Genomic DNA, 12,002 nt, shown 5'->3' on the forward strand with positions numbered 1-12,002 from the left:
GCCTCGGGCCTCCTTTGCACGCCTGCTTTTCTGGTCAAAAAAGCCGAGAAAATGGTGTCGGCGGAGTTGTCCGCGCCTGGGAAACGTCTCGGGGTGCGCTGCCCCCCAGCAGTGCTCGCCGTCCCGTTGGCTCTGAAAGAGACCCCGGCCTCGCAGCGGGGACCCTACGAAAAAGCCGTTTGTGCGGCCTGGTTTCCATTGCCGCTGCCGTGGGAAACCCGCGATGGGAAACAAAACCAAAGCGTGCATCCGAGTGGTCGTTTGCTTGCCCAGAGCTGCTTGGGTTTGAGGTGGTGAAAACAAGAGGCGTGTCGTGTTTGCCCCTTGTCTGGAAAAGTTTTAGCTGTCATCAGCATCTAAAGAAAAAGGGTGGAACATCTCCCGATGTGAGTAACACGTGTATTTTAAAAACGTGTCAGTTTCTGTGAATTACTTTTCAAGGCAGATGTTCCTTTCTTTTTCCTGCTTGAAACAGCATTCACCGGCCTTAGCATTCAGGAACAAACACGTCAGGGCACATGAGGCAGCTGACTTGGATTAGACGTGGCAGTTTCAGATTTATAGAATCTCATGAGCCTCTGTCGACGTATTTATTTATTTTAAGCCCATTTTCTTCACTTTTGTGTAATTACTTATTCTTTCTGCAACTTTAGAATCTTGAATCACAGAGTCGCTCGGTTGGAAAAGCCCTCTGAGATCATCACGTCCAACCGTTCCTGTCTACCCCCTAAACCATATCCCTAAGTACCTCGTCTACCCGCTCCTTAAACACATCCAGGGATGGTGACTCCACCACCTCCCTGGGCAGCCTGGTCCAGCTTCTGACGACCCTCTCAGTAAAGAACTTCCTCCTTATCTCTAACCTGAACCTCCCTTGGCACAGCTTGGTGCCATTTCCCCTTGTTCTATCCTCCATCACCTGGGAGAAGAGACCAGCACCCACCTCTCTACAAGCTCCCTTGAGGCAGTTGTAGGTGGTGATGAGGTCTCCCCTCAGCCTTCTCTTCTCCAGGCTAAACAACCCCTAGAGAAGAGAAGGCTGAGGTTTAGCTTTGTTAATAGCTTGTGGTTTGAAGCCGTGGCACCCATCATTTCTCACTGTGTCTTTCATTGGCTGTGCCTCTATTAGCAGGTATTTTATTTTATTTTATTGTTCTAGGTAACTGTTATAGTCCTTTCTTACAGTTCTCTGTAGGTTCTCTCTCTGGGGTTTGGGGTTTTCCTTGAATATTTTTCTGAAGCAATGCCCATCATCTTATGTGCCTCCCTGTGGGGACACTTTAACTCTTGAAGGGTTGATGTTTGTTTTGCAGATTCCGATTCTGGATCGGAGTCCGACTCCGATCAGGAGAACGCTGGCTCTGGCAGTAATGCTTCTGGAAGCGACAGTGACCAAGATGATGACAGAGAGGCAATAAAACCCAGCAATAAGGAGTTATTTGGGGATGACAGTGAGGACGAAGGGGCATCCCATCACACGGGGAGTGACAACCACTCTGAAAGATCCTACAATCGCTCTGAAGCTTCGGGACATTCTGAGCACGAAGATAATGATCAGTCAGACGTGGACCAGCACAGTGTTTCAGAAGCTGCTCATGATGATGAGGAGGATGATCGTGGGCACGGCTCAGATGAAGGCAGTCATCACTCAGAGGGAGATGGTTCTGAGAAAGCACATTCAGAGGATGAGAAGTGGGGCAAGGAGGACAAAAGCGATCAGTCAGACGATGAGGAGAGGCAGCAGAACTCGGATGATGAGGAGAGACAGCAGAACTCTGACGATGAGGAGAAAGTGCAGAACTCTGACGAAGATGAAAGGCCACAGATATCTGATGATGAGGAAAGACTCCAGAACTCGGACGAGGAGAAAATGCAGAACTCTGATGATGAGGAGAGGCCGCAGGCTTCAGACGAGGAGAAGATGCAGAACTCGGATGATGACGAAAGGGCCCAGCATTCTGATGAGGAGAAGATGCAGAACTCTGACGATGACGAAAGGGCCCAGCACTCCGATGAGGAGGACCAAGAGCATAAATCTGGTAGGACTGAGTACAGTAGTAATGATTTGCTTCTGGTTTGAGCTCTCTTTGTTGTTTCATTTATATTGGCCTGAAAAGATTTAGACTTCAATATAAAGGCATTGCTTGTAATGTTTTTTTAATGCAGCGCTTTAAAATTCATTTCATCTGCATCAACTTATTAATGTAAAGGAATTTTAAAATGCGTAGAACAAAGTTTTTAATTTGCTGAGAAGAATTTACTCCTTGTAGAGTCTGCGAGGGGCAGCGATAGCGAGGATGAAGTTCTGCGAATGAAGCGAAAGAAACCGATTGCGTCCGATTCCGAAGCGGACAGCGATACGGAAGGACAGAAAGGTGAATGGTGGTGGGGTTTTGTGGCTTCTTGGTTCATTTAATCCTCACTTTAAATCTGCTACAGATCCTGATAAACTGGATGGCGCTTGCTATACGGTGTAACTGTAGTGCCATGGAAATCACAACACAGTACAGGAGGAATCACAGAATCCCAGACCGTTAGGGATTGGAAGGGACCTCCAAAGCTCATCCAGTCCAATCCCCCTGCCGGAGCAGGAACACCCAGATGAGGTTACACAGGAAGGCGTCCAGGCGGGTTTTGAATGTCTGCAGAGAAGGAGACTCCACAACCTCTCTGGGCAGCCTGTGTGGGGATGTACCCGCTGTATTTCTGCTGTTATCAGTTTTTCAGTTACCTCCATGGCAGACAGAGCTTTCCTTCTGTGAATGTTGTTTCACACATTTTTTTACTGCGTGTTGTTAATGGTGCCTCTAATCAGAGCGGCCCAGAGAGCCTATACTGGGTTTTGTGGTGTTTAGCTGGCTCAGAAAGAAGCGCTGATTCTTCTGAGAAGTAAAACTGCCAAAATGTGTAATAAAGTTGCTGTTTATATACTTATATTGTTATATTTAAGTTGTTTACTAGAGTAGAGGATGAGCTTATACTTGTAATTCTTCTGTTGCCATTTTTCATCTAGATGCTCTTATTTGATGGAGACTTTCCAGGAAAACATACCTTGAATCCTTAGGTTAAAAATACGTGGGAAAACTGCTTTGCAGGATAAGAGAATAATGTGTGTTGCTTCAACATTCACAATTTCTAACATTTGTAGGTGATTTTAAGTGATAATAGAAGTGATAATGTTTTTCCTACGCATACATACCTATGTGTGCCTATATATGAGTATTTTAAAACAGTCATTTTTCTGCTCAAGAGCACGCAGACGTCATGGATCTGTTTGGAGGCGCAGATGACATTTCCTCAGGGAGTGATGGAGAAGACAAGCCACCAACTCCGGGACAGCCCATTGTGAGTAGACTTGAAATAATTAACACTCCATTCCTCTCTGCGGTGCAGAACAGTGACTGAGTTGGAGGATATTTTAGTGAAAAAGATGCATTAAGTAAGCACTGCAGATAATTTTGCCCTACCTATAAGAATTATTCAAGTCTTATACACCAGGTGGCTTCATTGCTCCTTTGCCCTTTCCGTACTGCCTTTGGTCTCTTGATTTTTGCACTGGTATTTGAGATCACTTCACATGGCACATGACAAGGCTGAATTGAATTGCTTTCTCTGAAAACGTGTGCACTCTTTTACCCAAAGCTTCCTGATCTCTCTGTGCATACGGATGGCATTCCTTTAAACAAAATGCAAGTGCTTATTGCAGCAACAGTAGCCACGTAGACTTTTTTTTCCCACTTATGCTCCTATTCTCCTCTTATTTTTTTCATTAGGATGAGAATGGACTGAGTCAAGAACAACAGGAAGAAGAGCCTATACCAGAGACTAGGATAGAGGTAGAAATACCAAAAGTAAACACAGACTTGGGTAATGATTTGTATTTTGTGAAGCTGCCCAACTTCCTTAGCGTGGAGCCCAGGTAATTGTACATAAAATACGTAATTGATCAGGGGTTTTTTAGTGTTTCCCTATATTGCTTTTGTTTTAGTCATATAAATAAATACGTTGGCCTTATTTAAAATGCTTGGCATTAGGATGTATGTGCACTAAGATGCTCACTTTTGATTGTGATCAGTCAATAGCAGTATCTGTTGTTATCTAATCAAGTGCTAAGTAACATTCGTAAGAGCTTGGGTTTCAGCTTGATTGAATAACTTTTTGTCCTTAAAAAAAACCCAAACCAAAATACAATTTGATTGAAAGCATGTGCTGTCAGTGGAGTTTTAAACATAGGTCCAGGCTCTCAGAGATGTGAAAGCCAAACGCACAGGATCTTTATGCAATGCTGAGTGCTAAAAATGTCATTTTGAATTTTAAAGTAAGCCCTTTTTTATTTGTGTATGATAAATACACTATTTAACTATGAAGAGCCTGGTTGCTTATTTTCCTACTTAACCAACCCAAGCTAAAGAAATTTTCTGGAATTCGTAAGGAGAAACAAAATGAATTGCTATTAGAGCGTGTGGTGTTAGGTGGACTTTAAGGCCAAACCTTCAGCACCTGCAGCAGATTGCTGTTAAATGTGCCTCTCTGAGTGTTTTGTTAAGCGCCCTTATTGCATTGTTTACTAGGGGTGTTGTGAGCTGGCAGCGCAGCCTTGTTTCTGTTCTCTGTTAGATCATTTTTCTTGGCTTTCATGCTATAGGCTGTTTCAGGAGGGGACTGTTAAGAATGCAGTTAGTGGCTGTCATCAGTGAGAGAAGTCCTGGGGAGCTTTGGGGGTCAGACGGGACTGCAAATAGAATTGTGCAGTAGCAGAGTCTGTTTATCACTTCTTGCCCTTGCAGCAGCCTGGAAACTATTAGGAAGGAGGCTAGGGAATGGCCTTCCCCCGTTCGCTCCCACCATCAGGTTTTGGAAGAAAGAGAGGAAAAACAATCTCATTTTCCTTTCCCTTTGGTTATTTTGAGATTCAAATTAAAAAAATTACAAGTAATGTGGTCTTAGAAAATCCCTAATTCACCACATTTAGAAGATGATAATTTTCTTTTTCTTTTCTCTGTACAATACTGTAGGTGTTTTTGTTCCAGAATTAGCCCTGACCTCATCACCCTGATAGTAAGGAAACAGTATTTTCTGAGGCAGACTTGCTCTCTTTAGCTAGAGCCGTTTAGAGGGTCTGAATGTTAATTGCTGGGAGAGCAGACACTTGGGAAGGCCTCCTGTGGTGCAGAATCAATGCAGTAAATTAGGGTACTGCAGAAATGGCTGTCTCACAGCTGCGGTGCCCGCTGCTCTGTGCAGGGTATAATTTCAAGCACCTGTTATTTTGCACAACTCTAGGATAATCTGGATGAATTTTTAGAAGAATAAAGACTGTAATATATGATTTATTGCAGACCTTTTGATCCCCAGTATTATGAAGATGAATTTGAAGATGAGGAGATGCTTGATGAAGAGGGCAGAACCAGGTTAAAGCTGAAGGTAGAGTGTTAATTTTCCTTTTCTTTTACACAGTCTTTAACCTTCATTTCTTTGCATCATGCAGCAAATTACCTAGCCTTTCTGACTGCCATTCTTGACCTATATGGACTGTGTTTTACCACGCTATTCATTACTGTGAGTTAGAACAAGTGTTTTGTTTTTCTCCCCGCAGGTGGAAAACACAATACGATGGCGGATGCGACGAGATGAGGAAGGGAATGAGATCAGAGAAAGTAACGCACGGATTGTCAAATGGTCAGATGGAAGGTTCGTTTGGGCTTTCTGCTGTTGGAGGAATACAGTTGTTATTACAGTAAAACGCCTGGCGTGCAAAATTGGAAGGACAACAAACTTTTCTGTCAATTCTGCACAGAGAAATAGTTGTAGTCTCAGTGCTTTGGAAATTTTACACTCTGCTTAGTTTGCATTGAAATATAATTATTGGCTACATGTAAAAAGGAAACATGACAGCTTTCTTAATTTATAAATGAGACAAAGTAGACTGTGGTGGCTTCATCAAATAACTGACACGTGAATCTCTTTTAAGCATGTCTCTCCACTTGGGCAATGAGGTCTTTGACGTGTACAAGGCACCGCTACAGGGAGATCACAACCATTTGTTTATCAGACAAGGGACAGGTCTACAAGGCCAGGCTGTTTTCAAGACAAAGTTAACCTTCAGGTAAGCATGCTATGCTACATCAAATGTTGACACTTGTTCTGCAATTACCTGTTGTAACTGGTGTATAAAGATTAGAGATACCAGTTCATAAGCTTTCAGAGCTTAACTGTTTAATAAGAATGTGCTGTTTTCCAGAGTCAGTATCTTGGTAAGATTTGTCCTAAATTAGGCGTCCCAGTTTGAAAGGTTATAAGCCATTCACTGCAAAATACGTCAGCTGTGTGTATTTTTTATATATATATTTTCTTAATTTGCATTTTGAAGTGCCAGTCCTCATCCAAATTGGACAGAGTATTAATATTCTCTGAAGTGACCTTTCTTCTGATGCACAGTTGCTATCAAGACGATGATTCTGTCTCGGCATGTTGATGTGAGAGTGATTATTTAGACTGATAACGGGCTGCAGATAGTTTGCTCGTGGAGGAATTGATGTCTCCAGTAGCTGTTACAATGCACATGAATTAAAAAAGTGTGATGCTTTTACTTTTGTGCAGTTGAGCCTTTGAAATCTTGAGTACGCTGGTCCTGCCGTTGTCCTTTAAGAACGGATGCGTTCCTTGAAGAAGTATTTAACCTATATAAATTTTTTAACAGGCCACACTCTACGGACAGTGCCACTCACAGGAAGATGACTCTGTCTCTGGCAGACAGATGTTCAAAGACCCAGAAAATTCGTATTCTGCCAATGGCAGGTCGTGATCCAGAGTCTCAGCGCACAGAAATGATTAAGGTATTGTGTCATGGGACTCTCTTATCTGCTGATGTAATCTGAAAACTCACAACTGCAATATACCTGAACATTTCTGAGCTTTATGAAACACAGAGTGTGTTTTGGAGTTAGACGAGAGTTATTAGAGGTGCAGTTTGCATAACCTTGCAGATCGCAAAAAAGATCAGAGTATGTACAGTCTTTACACTGCTGAGGAATTATTTCACAAGCTACAGTAGAATACAAGGTGCTCTTGCATAGGTTTGTTGGGTTTGGGGGCTTTTTTTTGGCTCAGTCTTTATATATTGCTTCTTCCCTTGGACAGAAAGAAGAGGAGAGATTAAGAGCTTCCATCCGTAGAGAGTCTCAGCAGCGAAGAATGAGGGAGAAACAGCATCAGCGTGGTCTGAGTGCAAACTATTTGGAACCTGATCGCTACGATGAAGAGGATGAGGGAGATGATGCAATCAGTCTAGCAGCTATCAAAAACAGATACAAAGGTGGCATCAGAGGTAATCATAAACACTAACAGCATATAAGTAGGGGCTGTGTGATTCAGATGGATTAATTTCACAGGAGAAACCTGATTAGACTGTATTTTGTCAGCTCATTTCGGACATGAGGAGACATGAATTCAGTCTGTATCAGTTTTGTTTACTCTGGAGTTAAATTCTGCCAGCTTTCTGTGGGACTAAATGTAAGACAATTATATTTAATGCGCTCATTTTCCCACCAATTTCAGATGAAGATAAATGTTTGTCTTTTCATTTTTCTCTGTAGAGGAACGTGCTAGAATCTACTCTTCTGACAGTGACGAAGGCTCAGATGAAGATAAAACACAAAGACTACTCAAGGCAAAGAAACTTACGAGTGATGAGGTAAGAAGAGGGTTTTGTTCTTAAGCTACTCATTTTCAGTCAGGAACATTTCCTGCACCGGATCTGGTTTTTAAAGCTGAGACTTTTGTAGTCTCATTTATGCTGTGATGAATGTGTTATTTGACTTGGCATGCTTTCCATGGTAATTAATCACCAATTTCTTATACACCGCATTAGTTCATAGACCCGAGCGATTCCCAAAGGAGGTCACCGTTGTTATTGCTGATTTAAGGATAGAAAAATTTATGCAGAGTTATGTAAAATGACTTTAGCAAAATTATGCAAGGAGTAAGAAGACTTAATATTGGAATCCTAGTGCAGTGTTTCCTAAGCTACATGGTCCTTTCTTGTTATAATGGAAATAAAACAAGCATTTTTCACATCGAATTCCTGCTCTTTTTAAATAGAAGAGTTAAAAAACTGAGTTTAGAAGAGTTAATGCCCATTGCTGAATAGACATTATCCATCACCCAAGTATTGTCATGAACATTAGGCCATGATCAAATGAACTGTTAGCTACAGTAGTAGTGCTGTTTCCTCTTCTAAAATTTTTTATTGGTTTGTAGTTTATCACTGCTGGGAGTAAGCAAATGGATCTTTGCATATACCCTGTCTTGAGGTTTAGTTCAAGTAATGTCACTTCTGATACAGCGCTGTGGTGTAACACTCTACAAAATTGACAGATATCGTTTCTGAGATTCAACCTTAACTCTTAGATAGAAGTGGAACCAGTAAGTGTGTGGGCTGTGCCCTATCCCAGCTATACGCTACAGTACTAGTGCTGTTTCCTCTTCTAAAATTTTAAGTGTTTATTGGTTTGTAGTTTATCACTGCTGGGAGTAAGCAAATGGATCTTTGCATATACCCTGTCTTGAGGTTTAGTTCAAGTAATGTCACTTCTGATACAGCGCTGTGGTGTAACGCTTTACAAAATTGACAGATATCGTTTCTGAGATTCAACCTTAACTCTTAGATAGAAGTGGAACCAGTAAGTGTGTGGGCTGTGCCCTATCCCAGCTATACTCGTGCAGTTCATTTTCCCAGCCCTTGCTCCTCATTGTAAAATGCTTCTGTGGCAGAGCACCACAGGACGTTTACTGTGTGCCTTGGGAAACAGGGAAAAGGGAATGTTGGAATTCATGACAGATGGCATTTGACACTTGTTTTCTGGCTTCCCACTGCCCTCTTAAGAGGTGAGCTCTGGTAGTGTTTGTTTGTTAGCAGAAGTTGAATCGTTTCTTTATCAGGCACTACTGGTTGCTCGTTCATGGTAGAGCAGTGTCAGGATTTTGGAGTTCCAGTCTCAGAAGCAAAGGTCCAGTCAACAGCATTTCTTTGCTGCTTGAGCAATGGTAGCCTCCATTTTAAAATTACCTGACTTCAAGGTAACGTTCCCAGCAGGGCCATGGAGGGGTGCTGCAGCGTCACAGAAAACCCCACTGATGCACAACTACTCACTTGTAGGAGGTTTGATATTTGTAATATGCATCTGCAGACATGGAACACGGACTTCCCTGTACACAGACCTCCTCTGAGGTGCTTGCAGTCAACACCACAGCACAAATCTTTGTCCTGGTAACAATTTGTTACCATTACTGAAAAATCTATTATTAATACCCTATCACCACACGACAAGCAGTTTTACTGTAGTTAATGGGGATATTCTGCTGAACAGCAGGATGAATCATTTAACAGCGGCCTGGCGAGATTACAGGAGAATGCTTCTTCCTCAGAACAGGCAATCATTGAGATTCCCACCCCTGCTTTCTGTTTTCTATGCATAAAATTCCTTCCTATTTGAGATTCGCACTGTCCTGACTTAATAAGTCAATATAGAATAAAATACTTTGAATAAAAAAATCTATTCATTGGAGTTCTGAAACTTTGCCTTTGCTGCCGCTTAAAATTCAAATCCGTTGCTTTAAAACAAACAAACAAAACCCCAAAACCAACAAGTGGAGAAAAGGATGAGGTTACTTAGACCTGAGGATCTCTTTAGAGATACTCTTCTTTCTAAACAGTAATTGAGTTGCCATGCGTCCTTCGTGTCCAAGTTGATGAGTTTTCATTAACAGCTAGTTATTTGTACTTTGATTCAGTATTTTCATAGCGTTCTGATTTGAAATGGTGTTGGAAGGATGGTTTAAACTGAACTAGTGTAAATGCACACAGAATAAAAATCAACCCCTTGACTATATTTAAGTGCTAAAAATTGGGCATCCAGCCTATAAAAGTCATTATGGTGTCGCTAGCAAACAGGTAACTAGGCAATGATTTATGTTCTTCTGACCAGCTCTTTGAAGCCTCCTAAACTGTTACATTTCTTGGACAGTAAATGGTGGCGTTGATTCTCAGTACAAGTGGCTTCTCATCAGTCTTTTCCCTTTATGCCAGAGAGCGGTTTGGTTTGGTTTGGTTTTTAAATGAAGAAAGATCCAAAATGCCAGCCCGCTTGCTGCATTTCTTTGCTTCAGTAGCTTTAATTTCGGGCATACAAGTGTCTATAGCCTGAAAACTTAGCAAAGCTTCACCGGGTGCCCAAAGTGAAAGCTTCTGCACGTTGGAAAATTCATTACAAATTCTAAGAATTACCCATGCTTGTAAGACTTGCTGTGGGTGATATCGTGTGTGCCGTACGTCCAGATCATGGCATAAATTACTTCCACGCGTAGCTGAGTTTGAAGCGGATCTGGTTGCACGTCGGTGCACGTTGACCCTCTCAGGCTGGGGTTTGAGACTGGTAGCAATGCTGATTGAACTCCAAGTACCGAGACGTAAGGAGTCCTGCATCACAGTCACACAAGCTGCTTCTGGAGAGAGTCTGACTGAGCTCCAGAAGGAGTTTGTTTCCCATGAGATCAAGCAGACATGGAACAATCTCCCAGGGGAAGTGGTGAATTCCCCTGCACTGGTCAGTTTTAGGAGCCAGCTTGACAGGTGCTGACCCATCTCATTTAAACGATGCTTTTACCTTGAGGGGTTGGACCGGATGATCCTTGTGGTCCCTTCAACCTGGGATTCTGTGACTCTATGAAAATGGAAAAACTAGAAGTAATCATTTTGCTTTTCTTACAAGGCAGACATTGAGGTCTTTTTGTTGTTCTTCCGAGTTTTTTATTTTAGCTTGAAGTGTGTTGGTTTATTTTTGTCCTTTTTTTGCCCTTAGGAAGGTGAACCTTCTGGAAAGAGAAAAGCAGAGGATGATGATAAAGCAAGTAAGAAGCATAAGAAATATGTGATCAGCGATGAAGAGGAAGATGATGATGATTAATATTAAGGAAGCACAAAAGTTGATTTTTTTTTTATATATATATTTATATATATATTGTACAGTTCTCTTACAGCAAAGATGTAAGTAACCATAATGGGGTTATTTTGATAAAGGAAAATTCCACTGAAGTCTGCATTTCTGGTGTGAATAAAGTTTTTTTGACTTCCTTCTACCTTTTAAGGTTTTTCTCTTGTTGCACCAGGGATCATCACAGGACCGGGTTTTATCTTGCACTGTACATTTCAGTTCTGGCAATCGTAGTAACCGGTTATCCAAGTGAATTAATCAGTGACTTTTACTGAGTTCATTAGGAGAAATCATTCTAACCTTTATAAAATGCTTAAATGGTAAGTTTCCCTGACAAAGGTATGGTGATTTAGCTTCCTGTGTGTATGGAGGGCTTGGAAGAACATACGGGTGGTACAGTATAATTCAGGTTTTTTCCTCGATATTCCTTATTCCCTATTGTCTGTGCACAGTTTATTACTCTGCTGGTATATTCTGGTGACTGAAAATATTTCTTACCATGTTTAAGTAGCCTGTGAAGTTCCTGCAGTTAACTGATCCTGTAAGACATTTCTTTTTCACGCATTGAAGCCCAGGATGAAAATCCACATCTTGCCTGAGCATCAGTAACAACAACAGTACTACTGATAACTGGCACATCCTAGTGAGGTAAATGTCAGAGTAAAAACACTTATTTAAACAAAGCTAAGAAATTTCTGCAAGCAGAGATGAAAGTCTCCTTTGAAAGGTGAAATGAACCACAATGCGAAAAAGACATCCTAATAATAACGTCTTGTAATCTCATATCATCCTTGTGGTGATACTTCCAGTTGTTCCTGGCTGGTTTTAGAAACAGGTTTGTTCAGCTGCGAAGTCCTGTTCTGGACAGGATCCTTGCTGCTCTAACACTGTTTCTGAGCACCTGATTCAATGATGCAGTTGTAAAGCAGGGAAAGGCTGGAGGAGACATCTGAATTTCCACACACCTCCCATGTGTAGTTTGTCTCTTGGTTCAAGGGCATTCAGATGTTG

General features: G+C 41.8%; 1 protein-coding gene across 1 annotated transcript; it reads left to right on the plus strand.

The window, feature by feature from the left end:
• The first annotated feature begins 51 nt into the window (after positions 1–51).
• LEO1 (Leo1, Paf1/RNA polymerase II complex component, homolog (S. cerevisiae)) lies at positions 52–11,124 on the plus strand. The gene is made up of 12 exons (XM_010187981.1): positions 52–181; positions 1,314–2,039; positions 2,271–2,375; positions 3,251–3,345; positions 3,774–3,919; positions 5,340–5,424; positions 5,597–5,691; positions 5,972–6,106; positions 6,701–6,836; positions 7,141–7,327; positions 7,596–7,693; positions 10,860–11,124. The coding sequence occupies exons 1-12, from the start codon at positions 52–54 to the stop codon at positions 10,962–10,964; spliced, it is 2,043 nt and encodes a 680-aa protein (XP_010186283.1). The 3' UTR covers positions 10,965–11,124.
• Positions 11,125–12,002: the final 878 nt, after the last annotated feature.

Source organism: Mesitornis unicolor, unplaced genomic scaffold (assembly GCF_000695765.1).
Source record: "Mesitornis unicolor isolate BGI_N332 unplaced genomic scaffold, ASM69576v1 scaffold33267, whole genome shotgun sequence".
In the NCBI taxonomy this organism is placed as follows: domain Eukaryota; kingdom Metazoa; phylum Chordata; class Aves; order Mesitornithiformes; family Mesitornithidae; genus Mesitornis; species Mesitornis unicolor.